Genomic DNA, 16,977 nt, shown 5'->3' on the forward strand with positions numbered 1-16,977 from the left:
ATTCTCCTGACTTCACCCCTTCTGATTATCACCTATTCAGGGCTATGAATACAAAATTTCACAAATGCACATAGGAATTGCAGTGGGTGTGGTAGACTCCAAAAAGTGGTTCGAGGAGGGCCTACGTAAGTTACTACATCGGTGGCACAAGTGTGTGAAACTTAATGAAGACTATGTCGAAAAAGGGCATGTATCTTCTGAGGCATGGGGATATTTTACATGAGGGTTGGAACTTAAATAGTGGCAATTATTTATTCACAACTGATACAGAACAGGTACATTTTTGCACCTGTACTGTCCTTCAAATTAGCACCAGTGTTGTGTAGAACCTATTGCCAGTGATGTGGAAGGCGTAGTAGACTGTTAGCATAGCCTGTTCTGTTGATGGTGGGAATGAAGCAGTCTACTGCCTTCGAATCTCTGGAACAATTCTGAGGTGAATGCCACGAAGTGGTTCCTTCATCTTCGGAATCAAATCAAAGTCACAAGGACTTAAGTCCGGGGAGTATGGTGGGTGGTACAGTACTCGCCAGTCCCATCAACCGAACAGACCCCAGTCCCACCAACGGAACAGAGCAGCCACAGCTTGCGCTGTATGCGCCCGTACAGTGTCATGAAAAATGATGCATGGGTTGGCAGAGAAAGTGTCGCTGCTTCTTTTGCAAAGCTGGTTGCAGGTGATGCTCCAAAAACGAACAGTAATACTGTGAACTGATGGTCTGCTGTGGAGGAACATAATGTGTTAGGATAACATCATCACAGTCTTACACGTACATGTACATTCCATTCGCACAATCAACATAACAGGCTCTGCTAACGGTATACTACGCCTTCCACATCACTAGCCATGGGCTCTACACAATAATGGTGACTACTTTGAAGGACAGTAACAGGTGCAAACATGTAACTCTTTTGTATCGGTTGTGAATAAATAGTTGCCACTATTTAAATTCCAACCCTCGTATATGTAATCTTTACAATAGATACACTGATGAAGTCTTCAGCCCCTGCTTTGCTTTAGATATTTTGATGATATCTTTACCATATGGCCTCATGGTGAGGCTGACCGGCTAAAATTCCTAGAATCTCTAGATACCTTCTCCCAATTAAATTTCACATGGTCCTATTCTGAATCTCATGCCACTTTCCTTGATGTTGATTTTGTCCTCACCGAAAGCCAGCTACACACTTCTGTCCACATTAAACCTACAACAAACAACAGTACTTTCATTCTCATAGTTGCCATCCTTTCCATGTCAAACGTTCCCTCCCATACAGCCTTGGGACTCGAGGGAAATGTATTTGTTTGGAGCAGACACTTTACAGCAGTACACCACCATTCTCACCTCACCATTCACTGCTTGTAATTATCCCACCAGCCTAGTTAAATAGCAGATTTCCCGGGCCATTACATCCAATCCTGGTACTGCTGATCCCTCCACAAAACAGCTTCAGAGCACACCAGTGGTGACTCAGTATTATCCTTGTCTGGAATGTGTTAATCAGCTACTTCTACAGGGTTATGACTTCCTAAAATAATGACCTGAATTGAGATCCATTCTGTCTGAAATTTTGACAATCACACCTAGAATAGCTTTCCATCGCCCTCCCAATCACCACAATATTCTTGTCAGACCTTATGCTGCTTCTGTGCCCATCTCCCTATCCTATGGTTCCTACCCCCATGACTGCCCCTGCTGCAAGACTTGCCCTATGCACCCTCCTACCACCATCTATAATAGCCCTGTAACTGGCAAAAAATATACTACACGTCACATTCCAGCTATTATGTGAACACTGTTCGGCCTTCTACATCAGCAGAACTACCACCAAATTATCAATCAGAACAAATAGGCATAGGGAGAGGGTGTATACTGGCAACTCGCATTATATTGTTGCAGAGAACGCTCTACAACATGAAACTCGTGACTTCGGTGCCTGTTTCACCACACGCGCCACCTGGATTCTTCCTCCAGACACCAGATTCTCAGAACTCCACAGGTGGGAACTAGCATTACAACATGTCCTTGGTTCTCACCACTCACCTGGTCTTAATTTACATTAATTTCTTCTGCCTCAGCATTTCTTTAATGTAACTACTCTTTGCTTCGGTCCATTTTAGTTTTCTACATCTTTCATTGTCTTTCCCATATATTTTTCACTGCCCCCCTCCCACCTCTGTTATGTGCAATGCACTTAGCTTTTCACTCATATTAACTCATGTGTGACGTTTAAACAATAATCTCTGTGTGTATATTACCCTGTTCTCCACCTGTAAGCTATTAGGTTTTCAAATCTTGTCCGATGCACTCCCCAACAATCAGAGTTTCCTTCTGATCATGTACAGTAAGTCTCCCCTGACCCACAGTTCTGAGTGACTTTCCCGAAATCTACTCCTTTTCCTAGACCTCTCCAGTCCTTTTCCTTCCCCTTAAACCCTTCTGCCTGAAGGAGCAGCCACTGTTTCTGAAAGCTTGCCAATTTCACCAGTCTTATGTGTGTGTTCTGCCGCTGCTTCGTGAGTAGATTTTTTATCTGTATGTTTCACATCACGCTAGATTACTACTATACCGAACAAAACTACTAAATTTAATGATTTTTTTTTTCCAAACAGTAGCAAGATCCCACGTTATTGTTAGTGCTTCCATTTCCATTTCCAAAATTACTTCATAATGTCTACATGCACCCCAAAAAAACCTCTTCATAAGGAATTTAAATCTTGCTTCAGATGTTGTACAAGGCACCATTTCCAACTAAAAATCAATCATCTTTCATTAAAGGGTTTTTCAATAAGAGCAATAAGATTTTCAAAGTTAGCCCTTAGTGACTCCAACATTTGTCTTTTTTGACCATGCTTGAATTCTCTTGAATATTATGAATGAAACTAACGGAGTGCAAGCAAACACAGGTAAGATAAATATATGAATATCTTGCAAAAATCATAAAACACCATGGTTTGATGATTAACTCCAGCACCAAGAAACGTACTACTGGAAATTTAAAATAAAGACACTGTAACATCACGTATGCCTGTGAATGATTAAATTAGTCAGATGAGACGCAATCGACATTTTTCTTCAGCCTATCTTAACATTACCAGGCATAATGTCAGAAATGCTTCTCTGGCACCTATTCCCTTCCTGTAACCAAACTGATCTTTGTGAACATTGGGGCTAAGGTACAGACAGACAAATAATTTACCTCTGCAGAACACAAGTTGAAGGTCAAGAAAGATAACTTCATGTTCAGAAGGATATAAGCTACTATGACTGCACCACAAATTGTTGACTATTAGAGGGGTGACACAAGCACCAAAAAAGGAACCTAGCAATAATCAGCCATCTCATTGTTAGTGGAGTAAGTCAGCCAATGGTTGTATTGTAGACTGTAGTTTCAGCAGCAGCTGAATATCTACAAGCAGCTGCGGCTTTTCCTGCAGTAGGTATATAGCAGGTTTGCACCTTATCACCACTATTGTTCAACTTACACATTTACAAGGACATGGCGAAACAGTTGGCATGCACTTACTACTAATGTGGTTCTGTGTTCTGTGAACAAGTAAAAGAGCTGTTGTAGGATCTCTTCTCACTTCAATGATCACATTTTCACATAAAGAGCTCTTAGACAAAATAGCACAGAAAGCTACACATCTGGAACCAAAATTGTTCTACAGTTTTGTGGACAATACTGGTTGGAATCGTGAACAACCCCCAGATGAAATTTTGTGACATCTCAACAGTATACAGAGCAACATCAAGTTCATCACTGAGGTGGAAGAAAATGGAGACCTACCATTCCTGCACATTCTGAAAAAGAAGAATCTGAAGAATACATGGGGGTACTCCATCTACAGGAAAAGAGGACATTTGAATTTTTACCACAATCCTAGAAGCTGGCACCGTCTAGTGTAGCTTGGTGCACCAAGCTCAAGCTACCTGCAAGAGCAGCCTGCTTCCTGAGTCACATCCCCTCTGAAAAACTTTCTGCAAGGAGAGCTACATGGAGAACTAAGTGAAATATATTCTTCAGAGAAATGGAACTAAGAAGAAGAAGGTGGCAAGACATCACATGCATGACTTCCTTACAGAATGCAGAACCACCCACTGCCATGATTCCCAAGAAACATCAAGAAATAACACAAAAACCCCACATTTCATCTAACACACAATATTGGGGACATCTTGGTCTATGTCAAAGGTCACATAGGGCTAAACACCTCATGTTTGCTGTTCTGTCTAGAGTGTGGTAGACAATACAATGGCCAGGTGCCATGCACTCTCTCTCATATCTTCTCCACTATTTTATAAGGAGAATTCTTTTTTGGGATCCACAGCTGATAAAGCATTTGTTTTAAAAACAGAAGTTCCCAAGCTACAGTTTTGGCCCCCCCCCCCCCCCCCCCCCCCAGAATTACAGTATTAGTTTTTATGTGACAGATTGAAGCACAAGTGTTCATTCACGCATACAGCTCAGCTGGAATGTGCCGTCACCAATGGTCACAGTTAGACTAAAGTTTAATCTAACTGTAACCAATAAAGATACGAGATTCCAGCTTGACAGCTTGGCTGTGAAAGTAAAAGACAATCTTGTCAACTAGAAACAGTGTCTGCGTGGAATGCTGCATTAACAAAAATCCAGCAATAACTCTCTTGGCTATGATATTGCTCACTAATCACATACTACACCACAAATTGGAACACATTCTTCCGGAGGCCCACGAGTGGTTCATATGTTGCTCTCTCAGCAGAGGAGGAATGTACAGACATTAAAAAAAGTTTTGCATCACCTCGGTTCTGAGAGTTCTGCAACCTGTACAGAAAATTGGAATAGGTATCAACATAAACATCATTTCCGCCCTTTTTATTGCTCATGAAAACCACACATTGTTTGTTGTACTACCATACTGCAAGACCTTCAGAGGTGGTGGTCCAGATTGCTGTACACACTGGTACCTGTAATATCCAGTAGCACGTCCTTTTGAATTGATGCATGCTTGTATTCGTCGTGGCATGCTATCCACAAGTTCATCAAGGCACTGTTGGTCCAGTTTGTCCCACTCCTCAAGGGCGATTCAGCGTAGATGCCTCAGAAAGGTTGTGGGTCACGTCATCCATAAACAGCCCTTTTCAATCTATCCAGGCGTGTTCGATAGGGTTCATGTCTGGAGAACATGCTGGCCATTCTACTGCCATACTACTGCAGTGGTCATCCACTGCAGTAGTAGCCCTTGGGTGGCCTGAGAGAGGCATAGCATCGGCAGTTCCTGTCTCTCTATCTCCTCCATGTCCGACCAACAACGCTTTGGTTCACTCCAAGAGGTCTGGACACTTCCCTTGTTGAGAGCCCTTCCTGGCACAAAGTAACAATGCAGACATGGTCAAACTGTGATATTGACCATCTAGGCATGGTTGAACTACAGACAACATGAGCCGTGTACCTCTTTCCTAGTGGAATGACTGGAACTGATCGGCTTTCGGACCCCCTCCGTCTCATAAGCGCTGCTCATGCATGATTGTTTACATCTTTGGGCAGGTTTAGTGACATCTCTCTGAAAAGTCAAAGGGACTGTGTCTGTGATACAATATCCATGGTCAACGCCTATCTTCAGGAGTTCTGGGAAACGAGGTGATGTGTGTAATTCCCAAATACTTTGAAATTTCACTTGCCCTGAAGATGACAAACAGCAAACTTGTCCAAACATTCCGTCAAGACACTGTTGTTACTTGGCACATAACCCATAATTTCATCCATAGTAATTGCTTAGAAGTCCATCAGTCTCATAAAGCTGCAGACAGGTCATCAGACTTACACTGCAGCAGCTAGTTCATGCTATACAAAACACACTGAAATACAAATTTCTCATACAACTAATTTATTTCTGTCCACATAGCTTGTAATATTTTAATCAGTGATAAAATCATTAATGAACTTTGTGTTTGGTGGTGAACCCTCCACAGTTAGCTGAAAGGGTTACTTTTGAGGCTTTTCTGCAAGGGCAGTAATTTAGGCCTGTCTACCAGTTTGACAGTATACTCATAATGGAAAAACCAGTACTTGGGAAGCTAATTAATGAGGACCATGTCAAAATATAGAATTCTTAGATATGTATATAATGAGATGGTATGCACTAAAATGGAAAGCACTACAAAATAATTCTTGTACATACCAAAAGAATCCTTCATAACAATAAGCGACAGGATATAGAGACCCAGGCTGAAGAACTCTGCTAGTACCATAATGTAATGCCATGTCCTGATAGTTAATGCAACCATAATCAGTTCAGTAAGGATTAATGCTGTAAAACTTATGGCAACAATATGAATAAACTCATCTTCAAACAGTATAAGGGCCCCATACATTATAACACCACCTGAAAAGGAAATTCATTGTTTACAAAACAAATATAAAAAATTAACACAGAAGACATTAGTTAGAGTCACAAAATTAAACAATGCTGTTGAATGTAATAAAGCGTAGTTATTTTTTGGCTCCCACTAGATACTGTATTGCCAAATTGGTCTAAACTGCAAGGAATGAAAGCTACTCTCAATGGCTTTATTAAAAACTTATTTGGGTTGAGTAGCTGACAATTTTCTTTTAATTTATTTGCCAAGAGTAGATGTCCTTGTCTACACTTCAGCCAAGTTGATAGTGTTGATAATTTTCCCCGCCTGGTTGTAAAATATAAGTTCTACGTCAACAAACTGCACAAATATAACCATACAACTGTCAGTTGTTACCACTGCACTAACTGCTGTTGCAAACCAGTATATAATATGAACAGCATTATCTGTATCCCACCCCAGAAACTTCCAGTGATATTTGCGGTTTAGTTTAAATTTTGGTATTGTATGCATCCTTATGACGAGTTACTATGAAATATATTCAAGTGTATGTTAGCTGTATACAAAGGTTAGTTTCGGTTTTAAATTTTGTTTGTTAGCATTTTACTATCCCTCTTTGTCTTTTTAAAAAACACAATCTTATGACTATCTACACAGCTGAAATTAGTAATGACACCAGTTATGTGACCTGGGGCTGAAAAGATATAATAAATGAGGTCTAACCAGTTGATACGTTTGTGTGTTGAGAGCAACTGAAAACAACAACTTTTTGGTGGGATGAGCAAATATGGCCAGAGTGCTTTAGGTAAATAAAATAGCGTTTTTGAAATCAGGCTTCCAACATGGATGTGTGGATGGATGGAGAGGGTTTTAAGGGCACACGAAGGCAAGGTCTTCAGAGCCCGCTCAGTAACAGATTGAGATGGGTGTCAAGAAAAGACTCGGAACAATAAGATTAAACAGAACGTAAGACACAGGAAACAAGCTTGGAAAACTATGTGCCTACCCACACCGAAGCGTGGGACGAAGCATGCCGCCAGCAGTAAAACATGGACAACTCAGGAAAAAAGTGGTATCAGATGGTAGTGGCTGGCTGACTGCAAGGACAAGGGGAGGAGCCAGTCACTGTGCAATACACTAAAACCTCCAGCCTAAATGTTTAGGCCAGAGTCCAGACACATCACAAAACTTCAAAACCCTAGACACACACATCTCATCATTAGCTAAAACACAGGGCAGATCCCCATCAACTTGTGCTTCTGCCCTTGCATCACGGTATAAAATGCAGTCCGTCAAAATGTGCTGGAGAGAGATGTGCACACCACAAGCATCACAAATCGGGGGATCCTCCCGCCCTAATAGAAAGCTATGTGTGAGACGACAGTGCCCAATCTGAAAACGCGTAAGGGTCACTTCTTCCCGCCTGAGCACCCAGCAGGAGGTACGCCACGGCCGAGTTGTTGACTTCACCAACTGCAGTTTATTGGTCATCACCGCCAGCCGTTCTTCCTCCCACAACTCCATGCACTTCTTGTGGAGTGCAGAAATGACAGACTGCAAGGGAATAGGACACTGGACCACATCCTGCTCTCTGCAGGCCTCCTTGGCAGCCCAATCGGCCTCTTCATTGCCCCATATTCCTACATGACCAGGCACCCAGCAGAAGGGCACCTCCTTACCCCGCCGTTGGAGCCTGTACAGTTGGTCATATATCAGCTGGACCATCTCCTCAGTTGGGTACAGATTCTGCAATGATTGTAAGGCACTAAGAGAATCGAAGCAGAGGAGACATTGATTGCCCTGAACACGATTCATCCGCTCCAGTGCCTTCAGGATCGCGTGGAGCTCCGCTGCGAAAAAGGTATATTCATCAGGGAGGCGAATCCGGGTAACATGATCAGGGAACACCACAGAACAGCCAAGGAAATCCTCCTGTTGAGTGCATTGCAAGTTTTGATTTATGGCTGTGAGGCATTGACTTTGAAAAAGAAAACCCGTCAAAAGTTGATGGCTGCACCTAGGGAATTACTACGAGCGACAGGAAAGCAAACAAACATATGAGGGAACAATTTGGAGTTGAAGACTTAATTATGGATTGCTAAGAAAATTAGGTTGAGGTAGGCTAAACATTTAGCCAACCAAACAGATGCTAAATGGTAGAAAGCAGTTGTTTGTGAAATTACGAGACACATAAGAAAAGCTTGTTTCTATTGGAAGATGGACAGTTAATATTAAGGAACAGAGAGGAGAAATACAGAAGACTATCATTGAAGATTGCAACACAAGGAAAAGTCTAGAGATGGCTTTCATCCAGAAATGGATGTTAATGGCTGGTAATGACAATCCAAGAATAGGTATTGGTCATTGGAAAAAAGAAGCAAGAAATCCATTAACAAGTTGGGAGAACGTGAAAAATGGGGTGAGTGGATTAGGACTTGCACTCTACGGGTTCCATATAATAATAATAACACGAAGAAGAGTTTCATATGGTTTAATGGCCTGGTGAAAGTCTTTCTATAGGATGGCAGCTCATGTGTCCATAATTTACCACAGTTACCCATCCGGGGAAAGCTACAGTTTAACATGGAATCCAAACCACATGTTCTTTCTGGCAACTCCTCACATTGGTGAGTGGTGAAGGGCAGGTTAAAATGACAATCAAAAAATGCATGCTCTGAATGAAATTTGATCCCACGACCTCTCAGTGTCCAGGCATGTGCTTTACAATCACACCCAATATATGTATAGACAACTCATCTACAGGTTTTGATGAGTGAGTTTGTGCATATCAAAATATATGACGAAATGTTTGAACCTTTTATTATGGTATGTTAATAATTCTTACTTTTGAATAATCTAGTTAACAATCAAATGAAACACAATTTTTGTGTCATACACAATTTGTTTTTATTCTTTGCAAGTCTCTCTTTCAGTGGCCTGAAATATGTACATATTTTTGTTTGTACTATTTAGTTTACATTTTGCGATGATTTATATGTAGGTTATAAACTGTTATGGCAGGTTGCTTTTCTAGGATGTATTAACTCTATAATATAGTAATATAGTATGTTCTACTTACAGGTTTCGTGGATGTTGTTCTGCATGTTGTGTTTTTGTTCCTTTTTGGGGTTGTTCTTGTTCTAATAGTTCCCAATTGAAATTTTATTTTTCAGTCTTCATAGCACTAGAAACAGAACACTTGTTCTGATGTTATGTTCTGGTTGGTGTTGCCAACTGTTGAATGTTACTGCCAACAACTGAATGCAGTTTCGTGATATCTGTGGTGTGTGTGTGTGTGAGAGAGAGAGAGAGAGAGAGAGAGAGAGAGAGAGAGAGAGAGAGAGAGAGAGAGAGAGAGAGAGAGTTGGGTGGGTGGGGGGGGGTGGTGGAGGGGTGAATGAGGGTATGTATTTGTTTCAGTGTGGCTGCATGTGAAATGATTTTTATCTTATCATTTTCTTTTTTAAGTGTGGCAGCATCTCTGTATTGATGTGTGTTCACTCATTTATCTCATATTTGTTTTCACCGATGGTTTTCTGGATGTGGTAGTTTTCGTACATTTGGATAAGGTATTTGTTGTAGTTGTTTATTCTGATTATTCTCAAATCTTCCACGTTTGTAGAATGGTGGTTATGGCATTTTAAGTGCTCTGCAAATGTGGAATTATTTGTTTCATTCTTTTAATGGCTGATATGTTCTTTGTACTGTGTTTTAAAATAACTGCATATCCTGCCTACATATATTGTGCCGGCTGGAGTGGCCGTGCAGTTCGGCGTTACAGTCTGGAACCGAGCAACCGCTACGGTTGCAGGTTCGAATCCTGCCTTGGGCATAGATGTATGATGTCCTTAGGTTAATTAGGTTTAATTAGTTCTAAGTTCTAGGCGACTGATGACCTCAGAAGTTAAGTCGCATAGTGCTCAGAGCCATTTTGAGCCATATATTGCATCACAACTTTGGCATTCAAGTTTGTATATTCCTGATCCATGGAATTTATCCCTCTTGATTGCTGGTTGGCTCAAGTTTGATTACAGGCTTTGCACAGTTTTATATGCTATTTGGAAACCCCATTTCTTTAGTATGTTTGCCATTGTGTGTGTTAATTTGTATAAATCATGGTGTACCATCTGCTTCTTTCCTGTGTGCCGTTGTCATTGTGCATGTTTGTGAGCTTATGGCTTGTGAATGTCTTTTCATTCTGGAGATGTTGGAAGTGTTGCATTTGTTTTGTATCTGGGTTTTCGTTTTTTGACTGAGTCTGTGTACTACATGTGTGTCTTGCACAACGCTTCTAGCTATTTGTATGATCGTACTCATTTCTTTTTCACAGTTTCTCTTGTTGAGCAGAACCCTATTTTTTTTTTCACAGTTTCTCTTGTTGAGCAGAACCCTGTTTTTTTCACAGTTTCTCTTGTTGAGCAGAACCCTGTTTATTGCATATAACATATGTGTTAGTGCGCAAACTTCTTGTTATGGGGACAATTAGATATGGAATGTATAATTGTGTCTGTGACCAGTGATTTTCTGAAAATGTTAAGTGCATGTTTGCCTTTTACTTTTATTACTGTCATGCCAAGAAAAATTATTTTGTCTTCTTTTTCAAATGTGAATTTTATGTATGGTGTGCTTTGTTGATATTAAAATGGAGTTCATATATTTTTTTCCATTTGGGACATCTATCAGACAATTAATGTCATCCACGTATGTTTTCCAGTATCTCATTTTGTAAATGACTGAGAAAAATGTTGGCTACAGTTCCTGATGTTGGAGATCCCTTAAGCAGCACATCACTTTGCAGGTAATATTTATTCTCAAACTGTAAGTATTTTTGTTCAGTTATCAGTCTGAGCAAACTTGTTGTTTCCCTTACTGCTTCTGGAACAAGGTTGCTGTGGGATGCGAGATTTTGTTCTATGACTTCTATTGTTCCTGTGATAGGGATGGAAGTACACATGTTGCCTATGTTGAATGAAATCGGTGATGCTGTGTGTTTTACCTTTATTTCTGGCTGTGTTCTATTAGGTTTTGTTCTGTTGTTTTCTACTTTATAGTGTTTTGTGATTAATTTTTGGAGATGTTTGGCCATGTGGTATGTTGGTGCTGCCCTGAAATTAACAACTGCTCTTAATTGATTCTTCTGTGTTTTGTAGTATTTCTGTCTATCAGTGAATGCATGTTCTATGTTTTCCAGGTTCAGGTTTGCCTGAAATCGTGTACTTGGGTCCGATTTCAGATTCTGTATGGTATTGTCATTTATGTATTCCTTGGTTATTGTGATGTAATGTTCTTTGTCTATAAGTACTGGTACATTACCCTTGTCTGCTCTAATTATTACACGGTGGCTCCTTCTGTCTGATTTTTCTTATTATGTGTGTATTTCGCTATGCTCTTGTCGGTCCAGTGTTTATGTCACAATTATTTTGTTATTCTTCAGATGTAAGGATGTGTTCAGTTTCTACTATGAGATTTTCTATATATTGGTTGTTTAATCTGCTGCTGGTGCAATGTTTCAACCCTGTTTCTAAGGGCATATTTTCTTTTTCGTGTAGTTCTGTTTGTTACATTAACTAAACATTGGTGAAATATATGTTGGTGTTCTTGTGGTTCGCATCCCAAATGTAAATGTATGATTACGTCTTTCTTATTGATAGTTCCACTATTTTCTGTTTATGCCTATTTTGTAAATATTGCACTGTTGAGTACGTGTTGTATTCAGTTTTTTCTATGAGTACCAAAAGGACTGTGGTTTCTTAAGTGCTGCCAAATGTTATTGCCAACTATTGAGTGCATCTTTGTGATATCTGTGACCTGTCTGTGTGCATGCCTGCATGCACACTATTGTGTGTGTGTGTGTGTGTGTGTGTGTGTGCACGCGCGCGCGTGAGAGAGAGCATTTCTTTTGGTGTGATCAGGTATGAAGCCTGGAAAACAACATTATAAGAAGAAGAACAGCACCAACAATGGAACAAAAACACAACAGTAGAACAATGTCCACAAAACCTGTACTTTGAACTTTCAATTATTACTACATCAAAGAAAAGAAAACTGCTAGAACTGTTTTTAGCCAATATATAAATTGTCCTAAAGTGCAAACAAAACAGTGCAAACATAACAGTATAAACAAAAATATGTACATATTCCAGGCCACTGAAGATGCCTTGTACAGAATAAGGGCACATGGCACAAAAATTGTTTCTCATTCAGTTGTAGTCCAAAAGCAAAAATTAGCAACGTACCGTAATATTATATGTAAGTGAGGATGACAGAACTCCAAAAGTTGAAGAGGTATCTTTTGACTGCATGCCTTGTTGTTGTTGTTGTTGTTGTTGTTGTGATCTTCAGTCCTGAGACTGGTTTGATGCAGCTCTCCATGCTACTCTATCCTGTGCAAGCTTCTTCATCTCCCAGTACCTACTGCAGCCTACATCCTTCCGAATCTGCTTAGTGTACTCATCTCTCGGTCTCCCTCTACGATTTTTACCCTCCACGCTGACCTCCAGTACTAAATTGGTGATCCCTTGACGCCTCAGAACATGTCCTACCAACCGATCCCTTCTTCTAGTCAAGTTGTGCCACAAATGCCTCTTCTCTCCAATTCTATTCAATACCTCCTCATTATTTATGTGATCTACCCATCTAATCTTCAGCATTCTTCTGTAGCACCACATTTCGATAACTTATATTCTCTTTTTGTCTAAACTATTTATCGTCCACGTTTCAATTCCATACATGGCTACACTCCATACATGGCTACACTCCATACATGGCTACACTCCATACATGGCTACACTCCATACATGGCTACACTCCATACATGGCTACACTCCATACATGGCTACACTCCATACATGGCTACACTCCATACATGGCTACACTCCATACATGGCTACACTCCATACATGGCTACACTCCATACATGGCTACACTCCATACATGGCTACACTCCATACATGGCTACACTCCATACATGGCTACACTCCATACATGGCTACACTCCATACATGGCTACACTCCATACATGGCTACACTCCATACATGGCTACACTCCATACATGGCTACACTCCATACATGGCTACACTCCATACATGGCTACATTCCATACATGGCTACACTCCATACATGGCTACACTCCATACATGGCTACACTCCATACATGGCTACACTCCATACATGGCTACACTCCATACACATACTTTCAGAAACGACTTCCTAACACTTAAATCAATACTCGATGTTAACAAATTTCTCTTCTTCAGAAATGCTTTCTTTGCCATTGCCAGTCTACATTTTATATCCTCTCTACTTCGACCATCATCAGTTATTTTGCTCCCCAAATAGCAAAACTCCTTTACTACTTTAAGTGTCTCATTTCCTAATCTAATTCCCTCAGCATCACCCAACTTAAATCGACTACATTCCATTATCCTTGTTTTGCTTTTGTTGATATTCATCTTATACCCTCCTTTCAAGACACTGTCCATTCCGTTCAACTGCTCTTCCAAGTCCTTTGCTGTCTCTGACACAATTACAATGTCATCGGCGAACCTCAAAGTTTTTATTTCTTCTCCATGGATTTTAATACCTACTCCGAATTTTTCTTTTGTTTCCTTCACTGCTTGCTCAATATACAGATTGAATAACATCGGGGATAGGCTACAACCCTGTCTCACTCCCTTCCCAATCACTGCTTCCCTTTCATGTCCCTCGACTCTTATAACTGCCATCTGGTTTCTGCACAAATTGTAAATAGCCTTTTGCTCCGCGTATTTTACCCCTGCCACCTTCAGAATTTGAAAGAGAGTATTCCAGTCAACATTGTCAAAAGCTTTCTCTAAGTCAACAAATGCTAGAAACGTAGGTTTGCCTTTCCTTCATCTAGCTTCTAAGGTAAGTCGTAGAGTCAGTATTGCCTCACGTGCTCCAATATTTCTACGGAATCCAAACTGATCTTCCCCGAGGACAGCTTCTACCAGTTTTTCCATTCATCTCTAAAGAATTCGCGTTAGTATTTTGCATCCGCGACTTATTAAACTGATTGTTCGGTAATTTTCACATCTGTCAGCACCTGCTTTCGTTGGAATTGGAATTATTATATTCTTCTTCAAATCTGAGGGTATTTCGCCTATCTCATACATCTTGCTCACCAGATGGTAGAGTTTTGTCAGGACTGGCTGTCCCAAGGGCGTCAGTAGTTCTAATGGAATGTTGTCTACTCCTGGGGCCTTGTTTCGACTCAGGTCTTTCAGTGCTCTGTCAAACTCTTCACGCAGTATCGTATCTCCCATTTCATCTTCATCTACATCCTCTTCCATTTCCATAGTATTGTCCTCAAGTACATCACCCTTATATAGACCCTCTATATAATCCTTCCACCTTTCTGCTTTCCCTTCTTTGCTTAGAACTGGGTTTCCATCTGAGCTCTTGATATTCATACGAGTCGTTCTGTTTTCTCCAAAGGTCTCTTTAATTTTCCTGTAGGCAGTATCTATCTTACCCCTAGTGAGATAAGCCTCTACATCCTTACATTTGTCCTCTAGCCATCCCTGCTTAGCCATTTTGCACTTCCTGTCGATCTCATTTTTGAGATTTTTGTATTCCTTTTTGCCTGCTTCATTTACTGCATTTTTATATTATCTCCTTTCTTCAATTAAATTCAATATATCTTCTGTTACCCAAGGACTTCTACTAGCCCTCGTCTTTTTACCTACTAGATCCTCTGCTGCCTTCACTACTTCATCTATCAAGGGTACCCATTCTTCTTCTACTATATTTCTTTCCCCCATTCCTGTCAATTGTTCCCTTATGCTCTCCCTGAAACTCTGTACAACTTCTGGTTTAGTCGGATTATCCAGGTCCCATCTCCTTAAATTCCCACCTTTTTGCAGTTTCTTCAGTTTTAATCTACAGTTCATAACCAATAGATTGTGGTCAGAGTCCACATCTGCCCCTGGAAATGTCTTACAATTTAAAACCTGGTTCCTAAATCTCTGCCTTACCATTATATAATCTATCTGAAACCTGTCAGTATCTCCAGGCTTCTTCCATGTGAACAACCTTCTTTTACGATTCATGAACCAAGTGTTGGCTATGGTTAAGTTGTGCTCTGTGCAAAATTCTATCAGGTGGCTTCCTCTTTCATTTCTTAGCCCCAATCCATATTCACCTACTATGTTTTCTTCTCTCCCTTTTCCTACTACTGAATTCCAGTCACCCATGACTATTAAATTTTCTCTCCCTTCACTATCTGAATAATTTCTTTTATTTCATCATACATTTCTTCAATTTCTTCATCATCTGCGGAGCTAGTTGGCATATAAACTTGTACTACTGTAGTAGGTGTGGGCTTCGTGTCTATCTTGGCCACAATAATGCGTTCACTATGCTGTTTGTAGTAGCTTATCCGCACTCCTATTTTTTATTCATTATTAAACCGACCCCTGCATTACCCCTATTTGATTTTGTATTTATAACCCTGTATTCGTCTGAACAAAAGTCTTGTTCCTCCTGCCAGCGAACTTCACTAATTCCCAATATATCTAACTTTAACCTATCAATTTCCCTTTTTAAATTTTCTAATCTACCTGCTCGATTAAGGGATCTGACATTCCACGTTCCGATCCGCAGAACGCCAGTTTTCTTTCTCCTGATAACGACGTCCTCCCGAGTAGTCCTCGCCCGGAGATCCGAGTGGGGGACTATTTTACCTCTGGAATATTTTACCCAAGAGCACGCCACCATCATTTAACCATACAGTAAGCCTGCATGCCCTCGGGAACAATTACAGCTGTAGTTTCCCCTTGCTTTCAGCCGTTCCCAGTAACAGCACAGCAAGGCCGTTTCGGTTAGTGTTACAAGGCCAGATCAGTCAATCATCCAGACTGTTGCCCCTGCAACTACTGAAAAGGCTGCTGCCCCTCTTCAGGAACCACACGTTTGTCTGGCCTCTCAACAGATACCCCTCCGTTGTGGTTGCACCTACGGTACGGCTATCTGTATCGCTGAGGCACGCAAGCCTCCCCACCAACGGCAAGGTCCATGCCTTAGAAACCTAAATTATTTATACCAAGAAGGTACTGTAGGCATTAATATTTGACACAAATCTGAACTTAATACTCCTACCTGTTACTAAGAAAAAGTGGTCTCGACAGTTGAGCACATGGGCTAACAGACAGACAATGAAGTGATCCTATAAGGAATCCATTTTTACCAAAAATGATATATGGCACAAAAGCAAGACTCAGCCTAAAAATGCTGCAATTAGAGGTGGGGCCAATTACAAGCTGCAAGTCCCCACTCATGAGGTTCTGACGTAAACTATGACTCATCTGCCTTTATTGGGAAGATGGTAATAAAATTTACAACTGCTGTGTAACAGAATGTGCTTTTAACAGCACTGACATCTTGGTGGTAGTCATACCAATGTACACTGCTAAGCAGATGTTAGATTACTAGATTAGATTTACAACATGAGTCATCTCGCATACGGTTCCTTTGATACATAAAAGTCTTCGTAGTGGGACCATCTAGGTAATTTATGTTATTTCTCTAAGAAACCCACAGATGGGAGTCTGCTCTGTGCGATGAGCCTTCTTTTTATTTCTGCCATCATCTATGCATATTTGTATGTCTCCC

The 16,977-nt window shown here is 40.6% G+C and overlaps 1 protein-coding gene across 2 annotated transcripts in view; it reads right to left on the reverse strand.

The window, feature by feature from the left end:
- LOC124619850 (probable phospholipid-transporting ATPase IIB) overlaps positions 1 to 16,977 on the reverse strand; it is a 194,053-nt gene that overhangs the window by 15,463 nt on the left and 161,613 nt on the right. For both annotated transcript variants that reach the window (XM_047146460.1, XM_047146461.1), the window contains one exon: positions 6,167 to 6,370. In XM_047146460.1, coding sequence (XP_047002416.1) covers positions 6,167 to 6,370 — 204 coding nt within the window. The remainder of the gene's footprint in view (positions 1 to 6,166; positions 6,371 to 16,977) is intronic.

Source organism: Schistocerca americana, chromosome 6 (genome assembly GCF_021461395.2).
Source record: "Schistocerca americana isolate TAMUIC-IGC-003095 chromosome 6, iqSchAmer2.1, whole genome shotgun sequence".
Classification (NCBI taxonomy): Eukaryota; Metazoa; Arthropoda; class Insecta; order Orthoptera; family Acrididae; genus Schistocerca; species Schistocerca americana.